Here is a 16593-nt window from a genome sequence, read left to right on the forward strand (position 1 = left end):
GCAGTGAAGTTGGGTAAAAGGTCAGCTTGAGGACCTGCGCTAGGAGAACAGGTAGCTCTTGGCTGCCCTAGAACGCTGCTGCGGCACAGCGGGCTTTCGCTCCCAGAACCAACTGGTTTGTTTTTTATCAGTTCTCACTCAGTCCCTGCCACAGAAAGGCAAAGTCTCGCAGCTTTTCCCAGATTCCCCACTTTCTCTCAGTCTCTCTATCTGCATAATGGGAATGCGCGGCTGGGAGCCTCTTTGCTGGGGTGGCGCGCCAGGCAGGACCCAGCAGGGCCAGAGATGATCAAAGGCCGGGGCACTCTACGGCCCTAGGAGCACCGCGGGAGCCGAGGAGGGGCGGGAGCCGAGGAGGGGCGGGAGGGTGGGGACCTGAGGAACGGCAGCACTGGAGAAGGACGCGCGTCAGAGACCCCCGCCACCGCCAGGATTCGGCTCCAGGCCCGCCCCTTGCCTAACTCAATGCCCCGCCCCGGGTGGCTTTCGCCTCTAAAGCGCCAGGCGAGCGCCTCCAGCCGCCGCACTTTCACTCTCCGTCCGCCGCTACACTCGCTCCGTGCCTGGTCCCTGTGTTTTCCCTGCCACCCGAGCGCCCTCCCGCCCGCGCCATGGACACCAAGGTCGTCGCCGTACTGGCCCTAGTGCTGGCTGCGCTCTGCCTCAGCGATGGTGAGTGCGCTCGGCGGCCAAGGCTGGGGTAATGCTCTGGACTCTGGGATTCCCGCTCCGCGAAGGTCCGTGGCTTCTTTGCCTGCGCCCGCGCTGCCCTGAGCGAACCTAGTTCCCGCCGCTTGGCACAGGGGAACCGAGGCAGCTCACTTTGCATGCTCATTCCTTCCGAGTGCCACGTCCTAAGCCCAAAGCATCGCTTCGAGGCTTTGCGCCTGGCAAAAAGCGGCCGGCGGACCTCCAGCGGGCTGCAGAGTTAGGTCGGGCAGGATAACTGGGCAAGAGCGAGCTGGTGGCGTGTGCGGAACTGGTGCTGTAGTGCGCGGGTTTGGAGAGCGGTGTCTCGAGGCGTCCTAGTCGCCTGCCTTCCCCCAACTAGTGCCTTTGGGCACCAAGGTCGGTTTCCAGCGGCGAAGGGGCTCAGAGTCCCGCTGCGCACGGTGTGAGAGATACTGTCAGACAGTGACTGTAGGAAAGAGCTCTTTGCACACCAGGTTAAGTATCGCAAAGGGCTTATCTTAGCTGCGAGGTGGGATGCAGCAGTGTTGCATCCACTCCAAGTGAAGTGGGTCCTTTTCCCGCACATTCGCGGGGCTCTCTGCCAGCGCCGGCTGGCGGCCCAGAGCAGCTGTCGGGCTCGCGCCACCAGCCAGCAGCGTTCTACACAGCTCGATGGTCTGCATCGACGCGGACCTGGGTAGCGTCCACCTACTGCCTCCATGACTCTTCCTGGGGTCACCAAAGAGAGGTCTAGGGGCCGTGCAGGCCATACACTCTCGTCCTTACCCCATCCCCCAAAACACACCTGCAGACTGGCGCCTTTGTCACCGGCCAGCTGCTTCGGAATAGGAGCTGCACCATGGTTCAATCGCCAAGGCCTTGGGTCCTGGAAATGGTGGTGTCCTGTTTCACTGGGAGAGCTCCTTACCTTTTGACTCTGAAGAGACAACTCAACTGGGTACACTGTTAGAGGACACCGCTGCTGCTAACCAAAATAAACTATTGTCTCAGTGCACAAAACAAAACTCTTGTCAATCAGGCCAAGCGTCCTTCCTGTGAGGAGGTTACTTGCAAAGGGCTGAAGGACACTCTGAGTGCTCTTAGTGCAGCTGTGGTCTGTGTGGTACCCAAGCGTGACCCCAGGGCTAGACGGGTTTCTCACCTAAGTGTGGACAATGAGTCGCTGCGGGTGTAAGTAGGGTGTGAGCACCGCTTAAACTGGCAAGAGAGGCTGAGCTAACCCGGTGAATGCTGACTGCGTGGGAAGTGTTCTCGAAAAACATGAGTTGCTAGTGAGAGCTGAAAAGGGTCCAGACTACAGGCAATTTTCAATTTTTTTTTTTTTTTTTTTTTGCTAAAAAAGTATCCGCAGTCTAAGTCTTCCTACTGACCCCCACCCTGAGTCACAGGACATTCATTCTGTTTGGGCGTTAATGATTGAGGGATCTGGTGAGGGTGGAGTTATCATAGTGCACCTCTCTGGTAAATGGTGGCTGCTCACTCCCTTGGTGGTAGTGGTCGTCCGGTGCTTTGAGGATACAGAAATTCAAGGACCCAGGTCCTTGAGTTCTGGGTGCAGCTGACCTAAGAGAAATACAGAAGAAGTAAGTGCCTCACACTTATAAGTGCCTGGTCAGTGCCCTGTGTTCCAGGCAGGTCCAGTTTCTCATTGTGTGCATCACTTCTACCCTCCTCTTATCGGCTGACTGGGTCAAGCAACTGGGTCCTCAGGTGCCCTAGGCTTCCTGAGGTGGGTCAGATTCCCAGTCCTGCTTGGAGGAGCTGACCAGGGCTCTTGTCTCTGCATTGGAGTAGAATACTCTCTGGAAACTGCTCTGGGAGCTAATCTCACTAGCTTCCAAATCCAGGTGATATCGGAGCTGGTCAGGACTTTTGCTTTTACATGGATTCACACCCAAAATAGTTGGAAAATTTAGTAATAGTGAAAAAAAAAAAAAACCTGGAGGAAAAGACACAAGGTTGAACCAGCATCAAGTTTTCCCATTAAGAACACCTGGGAGCTCTATCACTTTAAAAAACCTGTTGAAACTCCCTGCTTGACAGACAGACAGAGGGGTCCTGAGGGTAGGAATAAGAATTGCCTTTGAAGGAAATGGATAATCCCAAGGGGTAGAGGGGGAGGGGAGAGAAGCTGAAAAAGCCTGTGTTTTGAGCACAGAATCAGCTCTGATTTCTGGCCTGATATCCACTAGTTAGAGGTGCCAGAAAACTTATGGGGAGTTGGGAGAGAAGCAGCCCCCAGTCAACATAATGCTGCTGCTGCTGCGTTTGTGCACTATGTGCTGTCTCCCTTCAAGCTCACTGTTGCTGTGGGGTCGGAGCAAGTTTTACCTCACAACCAGGTCTCCAGGTCTCAGCCCCCATGCAACTCAGAAGGGCCCAAGAGAAATGCAGGGAAAGAGGGAAAGCCAGAGACAGCACTCAGAGACCTTCATTCGCAGCCTGCCAGGTCCCATTCTCTGGGTCACTTTCCCAGGTGATCTGATTACAGGGAACCACTGAGTTCCCCTGCAGGGACCCATGTAGTTGCTGGAATCAGCCCTGTGTTGGTGGTTCTCTTTACCTTGATGCCAGGTTTTCTCTTCATGGTTTTCAAGGTTGGTCCTGGCAGGTGGAGGGTGTCTGCTTTTCCTCTGACTTGGTGACAAAATACACTGCTGTTCCCAGGCCACAGCATCCCTCCACTGAATGTAACCTGTAGAAAAAAAAAATAAGCCCCTCATGCATAAGACTTGACTCACTTCCACAGCTATTTCCCAAAGGCAACTCTAAACAGGCAAACAAAACCCTAAAATCTCCAAATTAAATATTCTCAGGCATACATGTAATCCTGGATGAAAATATCCACAAATTCAAATAAGTTGGGATATTAAGCAGGGATTGGAAAAATCTTCAGAAAAAAAGAAAAATAAATAAATAAATCCCATCCCCCCAGGGCTTGCAATTCTAGACTTAAAGGGTCTGTCTTAAAGGGTTCCGCAGGAGCCCCTTGCTAATTTACACTAATGAGTGTCAATTATGGCATTTTGCAAATTGGTGAATTGGCAAACAAAGACTGTAATAGGATCCAGGAGACTGTCGCATCCCTGTAAGGGCAATAAAAGCCACATTTGACTCCAGCCTTGGGGAAGTACTAGGGAGAAGGTAAGCACTGAGCCTGCACTCTGAGGACTCCCAGGTAGGAATTGGGCTGAGATTCTTTTGTGGTTTTCAGGGCTTAAGGTGAATGTGACAGGAGAAAACTGCAGATGGGGGAGGGCAGCATTCCCCTGAGCTTTGCAGTTCTTGACCCCAAGCTTGTGCCAGAGGGGGAGGGGAGGGAGCCTTGAGCCACATTCTTTCCCTTCCCCCTTCCCTAAAATAGTCTTTCTCTACTTGTAGCCCTGGAGAAGTGGAAAAGTTTGCTTTGCCAAGAAAAACTGGGAATCTCAGTGCCTTTAACTGAAACCATTATCTTCTGTAATTCCTACCTTTATCTTTAGGCACCTTGAGCAGGTGGCTTCTCCTTTAATCTCCTTATTCCCCTAGGGTCCAGCTCTCTCTGTTGATTTTGCTCCCTTGTCCTATAGAAGCAGATCCTGAGTCCAGCTAGAACTCCATGCTGCCTCATGAGATGGTCTTTGCCAGAATGCCCTGTAATGTGTAATTCATCACATTGGCCTTGATTATTCACCTACTGTCATTTCATCCCTTGGATCTCCAGTAATGCCTGGCAAGGTAACAAGGGGCCTTGTTCTTCTTACCTCTTCTAGGAAAACCCGTCAGCCTGAGCTACAGATGTCCATGCCGATTCTTCGAAAGCCATGTGGCCAGAGTCAATGTCAGGCATCTCAAAATCCTCAACACTCCGAATTGCTCTCTCCAGATTGTGTAAGTCTTAAGTATCATCCTCCAGTGACTTTGCATCTAATTGATATAGTATAGAAATGACAGATGCTGGGCATCCAGCCTTAACTTGGTGTAATTAATGACAACTACTTTTACCATGAAGACTTTGAAAATGCCATCAGATGTGAGCTTTGAAAGCTACTCTGTCCTTGGTCCCCCACTGGGCTCCTAGTTGTTCTTGTTTCACCTTCAAACTTCCTCCTTTCTGGCACAGCACAGCTGACTCCCTCTGTACTGGAGAAACTATGGACTTTACCTTGGGTTTGGCCAAAGCCCAGTAAATTAGCCATCCTGTTGCTAGTAATGGTTCTATTTGTTCCATCAGCTTCAGAACCTTGAATTAATCTTTTCTCATAGGAAAAGATCACAAGACTCAAATTCAATTGAAGTCATCTTTAATCATTTGGTAAAGCCTCAAATTTTTCAGCTCATTTAACTGCATTATTTTTTTTTCAAGTCCAACCTATGAGTTTAATTTTTTTGTTGTTGTTGGTCTCCACCGCCCTTAGTGTTGATGGCAGCTGCCAACATTTGATTTCATTCATATGAGAAATAAGAAAAATTCAAAATCACACATCTGCAAGGCACAAAGATCTTTCTTGGTGCAGAAGAAAGCCACATGCTTAGAAATCTATTGCTTGGCTCTCCTGCCCTCATGTAATTTTGTGTCTGTACCTAGGGAGATGACAGCTAGGAGTCCCTTAGGGAGGATTTGCTTTCTCAAAAGTCCTAGTGCTAAAAATGGGGTAAGGACACAGCAGTTGAAACAAAAGTTTCAACTTCCCAGATTTTTCCATGAGACATCAACTATTTAAGGTTTGGATTTCTTCATCTTTCTTCTTTTTCTAGCCTTTGCTGCTTTGAGTGTGTTTGTCATTTACAACATGTTTTAGGGCTACAAAAGATGGCTTTTTTTTTCCCTACTTGGCTTACAAAAATATATATATATATATATATATATATATATATATATATATATATATATATATATATATATCTCCTGTGAAGGATATTTTGAAGATAGTGAATTTACCTAACTTTGAAGCATAGATATGCAGTTTCACTTTCATCTGAATATCTCTTGAAGTTGAAGAGTCCAAATACAATTCTCAGGTCTGGGCAAACACTAAATTAATAAATAGCTGTTCAGAGATTTGCAGTCTGATGTGCTTTGCAGCAAGCCACATCCCTGCTTTGCAAACCTGTGTTCACTTCATGGGTAGGCTATTTAAAGACTCAGTGGCTGTCACTGAGCCACTGTCCTGGAGCTTAGTCGTCCTCACAGTGAGGACAGGGAAGTTGGAAATTGCTCTTACCAGGCCTTTATGAAGAGGTGTCCAGAGAGAAATCCAACTCCTCCCCAGGAGTTTTCATATGTGGAAGCTTTGAGTGGAGCTGAGAAGCAGAAAGTTCTGTGAACATCTAAAAAAATAAATGAAGGCTAGAGGTGTAGCTCAGGGTAGTGCAAGGTCCTAGGTTTGATCCCCAGCACTGAAAAAAAAAAAAAAAAAAAAAAAACAAGAAAGAAAGAAAGAAAAAGACCATGAAGTATTCAGTGAATTTAAAAATTGTTCTGAAACCATTTTCTAACAAATCACCTGCACTCTTCCCTCTCAGCCTGCACTATTTCTCCCTAATCTCTCTCCCCTCACTGGACTGCCCTCACCCCCCAGATTACTGTAGTCCTCCTACAGGGCTACTCTTAAGTCTGTTCCATGTGCTATTAAGATACTCCAGCAAAATTAAAATCTGCTTCTTTCACCTTCTAGTGTCCTCAGAAGTGTCCGTAAACTTCCACAAGAAGTCCCCACTCCATTGCCCCTTACATCTGGTCTCAAGTCCTTTAGCATCCTGTCTCCACTCTCCACCACATCTTCTATATAACTTTGACCCCTTTGGTGTATTTGCTGTTGTTTTCCTCTTCTGCTTTATTCACTTGCCAAGCTCCTACTTATCCTTCAAAGGCCAACTCAAATGTCCCCTGCTGTGAATTCTCCCTGGACTCTCCTGTAAAGATTTTTTTTTTGTTTCTCTATCTCTGCTATGGAACCCTCCACACTGCCAGTATTGTGTTTTTCCCCAGCACATCTGAGAGGCTCTCCAACTCCAGCTTCAGGGCAGAGCACCCGGGCCCTTCAGGGAGTCCTAAATTGGGTGATTGAGCACATGTGCAAAGTGCAGCAATGCCTTTTTTTCATTCAACTGTACCCTGTGGCCTCTTGTTTTGGCAGTGCAAGACTGAAGAGCAACAACAGACAAGTGTGCATTGACCCGAAATTAAAGTGGATTCAGGAATACCTGGAGAAAGCTTTAAACAAGTAAGCAACACAGCCAAAAGGACTTTCCACTAGACCCACTTAAGGAAGGCTAAAACCTGTGAGGGATAAAAAGCAGAGTTGGTGGGAGGTGGGCCTGAACCCCCAGAGGTGGTGAGCCTGTGAGGCAGTATTGATCTGGGGTTGGGCCTGAGTTTTGCCAGCATATAGACACCGCATTTAAAGAGTATGGTACGATATTGCAGCTTGTATTCATCCATGGAGCTTTTATAACTGGGGTTTGTCTAAGAAATTGTATTATCCCAACCAGTCAGTTCCCTCATGATCATTACAATCATCATCATTCTCATTATCATTTTTTAAATCAATAATTACTTCAAAATCTGTATTTGGTTTGTTTTGGAGCTTTCCCTTTCCTCTCCTGGGGCCTCTGGGCACAGTTGGATGATGGCTTCACAGGGAATTCAAAAAAGTATCCTTTCTGCCAAGGATGCTGAGGAAGAGTGCAGGACACTCCTACAGGGGTGCCCCTCCAAAGATGCCTCTGTGTGGCTCTCTCACACAGAAGGGCTGGGCAGAATCCACTGCCTTCACCCTCTCTTTCAAGTTCAGTGATTGGATTTGGGGGCTCCACCTAGAAGCCACTGTCACTGGGGACTGTGCATAGAGACCCCCACCTGGCCATTCCTGACCTTTCCCTGCCTCCAAAAGCATGCTGCATCTTGCTTCTGCTTCTCATTTCTGTAACCTGATCAGTGCCACACTGGCAGGAAGGAGGGTGATCGGTGGACTCCCGCCCTGCCTCACTCTCCTCTCTTTGCCTCCCCTGGAACTTGGGCCCTCTGTGAGATCCCACTTTAGCTTCTTCCAGAATGGAGCCAACCCCCTCCTGGAGGATGTGAAATCATGCCCCCATTTTCCCACAAAAAGACAAGTTTTTGCAGAATTTTAATAAATGCAATTTTAAATCTGAGAGCTTGATTTAAGGAATTTGGTTTCTCTGATTGCCTCTGAAGCCTGTATATACTATGGCGGCTCTACAAACTTTGAGGTTTATGAAATCAGAAGTGAAAAAAAATAAATGAATAACCTTGCCACAAAACAGTCCTCCTGTTCCAATCAGAAATGTGGGCAAGATGAAATTTTTGTGCATAAATGTGATCCACAGATGGCCCTAGTGGTATTTGTAACTTTTTGCAAGGCATTTTTTATATATATTTTTGTGCACATTTTTTTTATGTTTCTTTAGAAAACAAGTGTATTTCAGAATATATTTGTAGTTGAACAATTCATATATTTGAAGTGGAGCCATATGAATGTCAGTAGGTGACCTTTATCTATGATAAACTACTGGCAATTTGTAAAGAAATATATATGATATATAAATGTTATTGTAGCATTTCAATGTTAGCCACAGTGTATTTTTTCACTTGTACTAAAATTGTATCAAATGTGACATTATATGCACTAGCAATAAAATGCTCATTGTTTTCATGGGTATAAACCTCCTACTGTATGTGGGAATTTATTTACCTGAAATAAAATTGATTAGTTATTAGAGATGAGCTCATAGCATTTCTGAAGACTATTTTAAAAAGCTGGCCTGCTGGTCAGGTGCTGTAGATCCCTTCTGCAGAGTCCCTGTGTGAGTGACACTGCATGGGACTTTGTCTCAAGAACAGATTAAAGCTGCAGCTCAAGTTTTTGTGTCTTTTTTTTTTTAACCTAATGAAGTAGAGTACTAGCTAGTTTTCTGACAAATAATATTTGACTCACTAATTCTCTTCCCCTCCCTCCTCCTCTTCCTCAGTTCTCCTAACATCCTCATGTAATCCCCAGAGACTCAACCCTAGTAATATCAAGCTACCCCATTTTCCCATGTAAAAATCCCATGACTCCAGGCCACGGTTGATATCAGACTTTCATAAGAACAGGTGGCCTCACCCCATAAATCATTAAATACCATTCAGCTTGAATCATTTTAATGTGACAGTCATGAGCCAGTTGCTCTAATAAAATTCTGCTAACCAGCTCTCTCCCTTGCTCTCCAGAACAATCCCAGTCATTCCCAGAGGGTGTTCCCCAACATCCAGAAAGGAGAAGGTGGGATCAGGCTGCCTTCTTTCTCTTTTGGGAGGCCACCGATCTCCAAAGCATTATTTGATTTGAAATGCAGAAATTTTTATTTTTTAATTTTATTCTGTTTTGCGAGGAAGCAAACAGACTTCAACTCTGCATTGAGAAAGAAGGAAGCCTGGTGAGAGGGAGGGGTGAGAGAGAAGACCAACTGCCTGATCCTGGGCATCCTTCCACACCCTCTGTGGTGTGGATTCCTTGTTACCAGTGAGAGCCTCAGGGGGTTGTCAGAACCAGGCTCAGCTCGTCCCATTGGCTATTGCTGTAACTGTTTCAAAAGTATTTATGCGGAAGCCCATTTAACATTTGTCTGAATAGGGGAAAATGTCTAATTTATTTTAATGAATTACCTATGAATAGCACTTTGCTCAGGGGCCTCCAGGCCTAAGACTGAAGACAGAATTAAACAGACCCATGAGCCTGTGTTAAATATTGTGCAGACTGAGACAAACTCCTGTGTATTTCAACATGATTAATGGTTCTACTAATTTTATCTAAGGGGGCGCAGAGAAGAAAAAGTGGGGAAAAAAGAAAAGATAGGAAAAAAGAAGCGACAGAAGAAGAGAAAGGCTGCTCAGAAAAGGAAAAACTAGTTATCTGCCACCTCCAGATGGACCGCAGTACACTCTGCTCTCCGCGCTTTGTAAATTCGCTCTAACCCTGCTCCAGGGCAGACGCAAGGCACGCTGGGCAGGTGCTCAGACTTTGTCGGGGAGCAGCGCTTTGCCACCCTGGTGGCCACACCAGCTCCTGTATTTATGTGCTTTTTAAGGCCCTTCTTGGTCTGCTAAGTTATGAAGAAATTAGTTGTTGAGAGACTGGGGTAGGGACCTGTGACATGGAGCCTGTGTGCTCAGGACCCTCCTAGCCTGGCCCAGGTCTCCAGCATCACCCTGGCTGCTGAGCCCTCCAAGTTGGAACTCCCACAGCTCCACACACTTGCAGTCTGCAGCCCTGTGGAGACCAGTGTGTGGCCACCTGGCCAGTGCCCATAGCAGCCTGGTAGTCCAGCGGAGGTGCCCTCACCAGTAGGAGCATGTGTCTTACGCCTAGTCTTCCCCACAGCCAAGCTGTCCCTCTCAACCTTCCCAGGACAGTTGATGACTGACTTGCTCTCAGCCCCAGCCTGAGCTTTTCCCAAGTACCTGTCGCCTGGTGCTCCACACTCTGTGTCCAGGGAAGGGACTTCTTCAGTCCTCCTTCCTCCCCTGAGCTGTATGAGCAGCCTTACCTCACACAAGGGTTTCTGCAGACTGTATGAGGTGAGCAGGAGGGAATGCTGCATTCCTGGAAAAACAGATGTGAAATGCTTCTCAGGGAGCCTCCTCTTCGGGCAGTTCACTTTAAAGTCTTTAAACGGGTTTCCCACGTGGAGGAAAGATATGTTCTGGAACTCTGTGAAGGGCCTGCAGGTTTGGGGACCGTTAACTTGTCCCCTCCCCACTTTTTCCAGGAAGATCTCTAGGAAGGTGTGCCATCCTGGCTCCAAGACACAGCTGCCTCAATCTTTACTCACAGGACATATCTGCCTATAGCAAATATGGTTTAAGTTCTAGAATTTTCCTGCACCCTGCTCCCTCCCCTATCAATTTATATCTCAGATTGTTTTTTTTCCAAGTCTCCAATTTTAACTGGAAATATGTGGACCACATGAGAGGGCAAGGCCCAATTTCAGCAGTACTTTGAAAAAGGGCACCTTGAATTTCTCGACCCTTCTCTTCACAGAAACACACACACACACACACACACACACACACGGTCATAATTTCAGTAAATTGATGCAGAAAGAAGTGGTTGGAACATGAAGCCAGCAGACTTCAGGACAACCCAGCAATGTCCCTATGATCAGTCAATCCTGGGTCCCTGGGTTCTGTGCACACTGTGTCTTCATGTGCTGCCTTATGATTCCAGCATTAAGCCAATAGAACAGTCCACAAGACATGAATGTCTTGTCAGGGTACTACAGCAAAGACCTTGTGTTTCCCACTGCCATATCTTTTATCTGGATAGCTCTCCCAGCCCATGTCCCTCTCATCAGTTCTGAGGACATATGCCTTAGCCTTTGGGTATTCAGGGATGTCCCCCTCCTCCTCCTGCCCTCCCCATCTTTTCAGGCATCTATCTGTTGGTTGGGCTGCTCAGGACTGCCATCCTTCCTGTGGAAGCCAGCTATAGTTCTGATCTGTGGAACCTTGATGGGGAATTCCTACTGTTACAAAAGCAACCCAGAAGGTCAGACCTGTGTCCCAGACAGCAGCTCTGTGTCTGGAAAGTGTTGGCTAGTTCATTTTAGGGCAGCTGAGGGCCAAGCTAAGGCTGCCATGAGGTGGCAGACTGCTTTCTGCAGTGCCTGAGGAATGCCACCTCCAACCCATCCCAATCACGGGAGAGCCATGGCTGTGGGGACTAAAAATGGGCACCACATTAACAAACACAAGCAAGCACTGTTGGTCTTTATGTGACTCCAGGGGGCCTCTCTGTATTTTACAAGAGGCTTCTGAAGCTCTTACAAGGGGCAGGCCCTGGTCTGCTGAAGACAGAGTCAGGATGGAAGAGCCTGAAAGCCTGTCCTGGATTTCATGACGGGTTGAAACTAGGAATTGCCGGCGCGAATTGGCAGCCAGGTGAGAGGTGTGGGTCACTGTTCACTGCCCAGCACAGGTGACTCCTGGAAGGTTCTACTGCCCCTGCACCCACCCCTGGCTACCTGAGGCCAGTGGGATTGGTGTGGCATGGGCAGAGAGCTCTCAAGAACAAATGTGGGTGGTTGGTGAAAGCCATGGGAAATGCCTCTTCTCAGGAAACTCTGAGACCTGGGGATGCCCAGTAGCGCAGAGCACCTGCCTTTGCTCCAATGGATGTGTGACTTCAGCGTAAGTTCTTTTGGCCCCCTCAGGCAGGGAGGCCACAGCACTGATGTCTGCAAGGTTCCGGCAGTAGAACCTGTCTGTCATGTACTATGTACTGTTGTGCCATGCCTCCCCGTGCCATTGTGCATCTGCCACACCCTGTGCTTGCTGCCACCATCTGTCTTCTCTGCTTCCTGCCTTACCTCAGATTTCTCTGTTTCAGCCCTGGCCGTGTCTTTCCCAGCACCCCGGCTCTCTCAGGTCTCTGATGGAAGACACTTGGCCATGATTTGGAAGTAAGGAGTAAGGGCCCCATGGCTCCTGCCAGGCAGCCGCCTGCTGGAGTAGGGCTCAGAGTCCCAGGCTTGCTGGGGGAAACCTCCTTAATGGTGTCTCCTCTGTTCTTGTTAACAGGAGGTTCAAGATGTGAGAGGTGGGTCAGACGCCTGAGGAAACCTTACAGAAGGAGCCCAGGTCTGAAGTCAGTGTTAGGGAAGGGCCAACAGCTACTTCCTCTGCTCCTGGGCAGGGCTGAATGCATTTCCAAGGGCCTTGTTTTTGCACAGTTTGCTTTAATTTCACCATTTGATTATGTAGCAAAAGCAAATGGTGTTTATTTTTCATTTAGTTTGATTATCCAATGTCATTGGTGACTAATAGGAACTTAGGCTAAGGCCATTATGTTATTTGCCTTATTATAGTATCTTTCCCATGGAGCCCCCCTTCTCCTCTGATTAGGGGTTCCTACGTTTTATATCTCTCTAAGCTGAGACAGGAGGCTCACCCCCTTTCCAAATGGAAGCCGGGGTCTGCCTCCTCCCTGAGGATTGCAGGGCTTCCTTGGGCTGAGGCAGGAATGTGAGGCCAGGGCAGAGTGAGACCCACCCCTCATCCCGTGCTCTCCTCCACATCCCATCACGTCCTTCTCATCATTCTCTCTCTCATCCATCATCATGTGTCTCCAAGACTGTCTCCATGATCCTGAAAAAGGACTCTCTCAAGATGAAAGCTTTCATTGAAACTGGGCACCAAGAAGGAAAGCCAAATACCTGGTGTTCCCTGAAAACACTGTGCACATCTATGTCTTGTTTGGAATATTGTCTGTTGTCCAATTCTATGTTTTGTTCAAAGCTGATGTCCTCATCCATGACCAACATCTTGGTGCATGCACTGCCCCTTCCTCCTGTGCAAAGGCTGAGTGTCAGGAGCCGCCCCCTTGGGCACTTTGAACAGTTCCTGATTAGGGCTGTGATCAAGCTGAATCTGGTTCCCCCACTGGCCACAAAACTAGGTGGATCAGCAGATAGAGCCCATAGGAATGCTGTTTGCAGCAGCACTGATCTCTGAGGACTGCTAACACTCAATGTCTCTAGAGTTGTTGATATCTTAAAACTTCAGAGTTTTTTCCTTCTGGTGCCAAGCTCAGTATTGTTCTGGAAATAACAAGGGGAAAAAATATCAATTTTTATTATTATTTTCAAAATAAAAATCATAAAATAATCAATCCTAGGTATGAAAATCCCTTCCCAATTAAAGTCTAACCATCTTCACCATTTGGCAATGCCATCATGTCTTACCTTAACCCTGGACTTCTCTCCTGGCACATGTCAATATGCACTTCCAGGATGTACAGCCAGGCATTCCTCTAAGAACGTAGGATAAAATTCCTGACATTTGAAATTTTCCCTTTAAGAGCAGTCTGTAGAGTTACATTAAACTGCTTTAAAATGTAGGTACTTGGATGTTTTTGTATGTTTTGTTTTTCATTCAGTCTCACTAATACCTTTCTCTTTTTGGTTAAAGATTCTAGTGAGACACTTTAGTGAGGAAGATGGAAAAATGAGGAGCAAAGCAAGGAAAGTTATCAGTTGACATGACATTGTACATAGCATGGAGAAAGGAAGTTAAAAAGAGATTTTACTTGCAGGTGTTCTGAGATTTCATAATCTGTAATTAGTAATGTGTGTCAGGCATTTCCATAAATATTAGCTTAAATTGGTTTTTTATAGAAGAAGTAAATCCATCTACCAAAAAATTTCCCCCAATTCAAACATAAGATTTTCAAACCAGTTATGTTATACTGGGGGAAAAATGGGGTTAGGAGATCTTTATTAATTATAAGAACACAAAGCTAGTTTAAAAATTCTCTTTTGCAATTAACCCATCACTACAAGTCTTCTGATTTATACATGAAATAATTGAATGTTCAGTGAGACAATAATTTTCCAGGTAATCCAAGATATCCTTCATGGAAAACTCAGGAGCACCTCCCCTCTGGAATCTAGGAACCAGGACCATTAAATCTCTTGCTTCCAAAGAAACAAACTTGACCATAAATCTCAAGTAGAGTTACGAAAGGAATAATTTGTTTCTCCTGCATAGGGGGAGGAATAAAAAAGAGTAGAAACTCCAGGGAAATAACAGTTCTGTACTAACAATTGGCTCCTAAAGGAGACTGCCTGGCTGAAGAAAATATGCATTTAAATGGTCCATTTGCAAAGGAAAAGTCTCTCCCCATCCTAATCCCAGTTTGCTTTCAAAATACCAGTCAAATGCATCATGGAGCTGTTGACTAGGGACACCCAGCTGTTCCTCCTAGTCCTGGTGCTGCGGATACCCTGACATTCCCTTGGGCTCCATGCAACCTCCTGGGTTATCCTTCACCCCTGACACTAGCCTTTGCATCAGGACTGGGAAGGGGGGCTGGGGGCTCACAGACGCGCTGTATGTTGGAATCCAAATCTATGCCATGTGTTGTTTTGCACTGTTGTTTGTCGCCCTCTGGCCAAGGTACTGAGACACTAGCGAGGAGGTGCAGGAGGGCCCTCTGCTCTCTACCTGTTCACCAGAGATCAGAGATCACCTCCTAAGAAAGTCGGTTCAGCTTTGAGCAGAAGGTCTGCATTGCAAAAGGTTGCAGTCTCCCCTGGGGGATATCCAGAGAACTAAATCTTTTCATTGCATCCCACTGATCCTTCCATGATGTGATTTTCTCTCTGAAATTATTACCCAGGGCTCCCCAGTTGGGAGTTGATCACCTTTCTCATGTAGTGCACCCTTTTCTAGCTGGATGAAAATTTGGGGGCCCTATTCCCTCTGCACAGCTCTCCTAATCCACTCTGAAGGACCCCCATTCCTGGAAATGCTGCCTAGAAATCTCCAAGTCCCTCAAGCAGACCACTGACAAAACCAACCTCGCCAGGCTCTCAGTCTTTGAGCAGTGATGGGTTCAGTGTTAAATGTGATAAATACTGTATTTTATATTGTTTAAATTGCATCTCCCAGATAATGTGAAAATGGTCCTGGAGAAGGCAGCTTCCTGTATGCAGTGTGTGCTTTTTTTTTTCCCTTAAAGTAACAACTCTGAGAAACAACAATTTCTACTTTGAAGTCATATCAATGAAAAAAATGTATCTGCACTTATAATTTTCCTAATAAAGATCTGTATTCAAATGTAGCCACCAAGAATTTGAAATGAGCGTTACCACATAAAATTTTTCAGACTTGGTTTTTCTTCCTTAAACTCAACACTAGTTGCAGTGGTTAGTGGGAAAGGGCCATTCATGTAATCACAGGCAAAAATTCTGGGGTCACAATTGCTACTCCTGACCCTTAGCAAAGTAAAGCTACTCCCTTTTCTCTGGGTTTTGCTGGGATCTCTCCTTAAAGGCAAAACTAGTACTCTACTTCACAAGGTGGGATTTTGATCCAGGGTCCCAAGAATTTTCCCAACGGCTCTGGGGAAGAAAACTTCTACTCTGCCTTTATCAGTCTTGACAGAAGGTAACAGTTGTTGCTGGAACTCGGCATATTTCCTGTCCTGCACAGGAGCCCTGCTGGAAGCCAGATTCATTTGTCTGCTGCTGGCCAGCCCTGTCCTGGATCCTGGGAACAGTGGTGTGAATCCAGTAGACCTCACCCTTGTTCTCCTAATGTTTAGCTCTTAACACTTTTTATCACATACTCTGTAGTCTGCCGTCAACTACAATTGCAAAGGAAAGGCCACCACAAAAGCCCCAAATGTTTTAGTCCAGATTGTTTTTGGCCTAAAAATAACCATGTCACTCTTGTGCTCAGAAACTCTCCGTTACTTATAAGGTGGATGCCACTGGGTGCTAAGTTGTGTTACCAGAGACCTGACACTTGAGGGGTCTCAACAAACCAGGGCTTCTGAATTATACATTCAGGGCTTCTGTGCCCCACTACCTCAAAAATCCAGTCAGAGAGGTAAGTGGTGGTGAAGTAAGAAAGGAATTTATTCAATGAGGTCACTCTGGGAAGAAACAGGGTGACCAACTTCCTAAACCCTGTCTTCAAAGCACTGGCAACAGCTTCAGGATTATATAGGGGAAGAGAAAAGTGGGGTGGTGGCAGGGATAAGAAGTATGCATAGTCAAGCAATCCTGGCCAAACAGTAGTCTGGTTGATCATTCTCTCAGGTCTGGTTATGAAAGGTCCTGCTGGCATCTGGAGAATCAATATTGCTTGTGGGGCCGATTCAGTTCCCATCATGAGATGCCTGCTCCTGCCTATGGGAGCAACCTGGCTCCCATCATAAGGTATAGTCCTATAGGATTTGCTGATCTTAGAATTTGAGACAGGCTGGGAAGAACTCATTTGCTGGCAAGCAGAGAAAAATGGAGTTCGGACCAAAACTGTGTCCTCTTTCAGTTGCACATGCACTGGAGAAAGGAAGGGTTAGAGGAGGCCCTAGGAGAGGTAGTATAAGTCACAACAACCTGTATGGGTAT

The 16593-nt window shown here is 46.7% G+C and overlaps 1 protein-coding gene across 1 annotated transcript; it reads left to right on the forward strand.

The window, feature by feature from the left end:
• Positions 1 to 515: 515 nt before the first annotated feature.
• Cxcl12 (C-X-C motif chemokine ligand 12) lies at positions 516 to 15299 on the forward strand. The gene is made up of 4 exons (XM_027947856.2): positions 516 to 672; positions 4446 to 4563; positions 6813 to 6899; positions 9493 to 15299. The coding sequence occupies exons 1-4, from the start codon at positions 612 to 614 to the stop codon at positions 9584 to 9586; spliced, it is 360 nt and encodes a 119-aa protein (XP_027803657.1). The 5' UTR covers positions 516 to 611; the 3' UTR covers positions 9587 to 15299.
• The last annotated feature ends 1294 nt before the right edge of the window (positions 15300 to 16593 follow it).

Source organism: Marmota flaviventris, chromosome 4, assembly GCF_047511675.1.
Source record: "Marmota flaviventris isolate mMarFla1 chromosome 4, mMarFla1.hap1, whole genome shotgun sequence".
NCBI classification, from domain to species: Eukaryota; Metazoa; Chordata; class Mammalia; order Rodentia; family Sciuridae; genus Marmota; species Marmota flaviventris.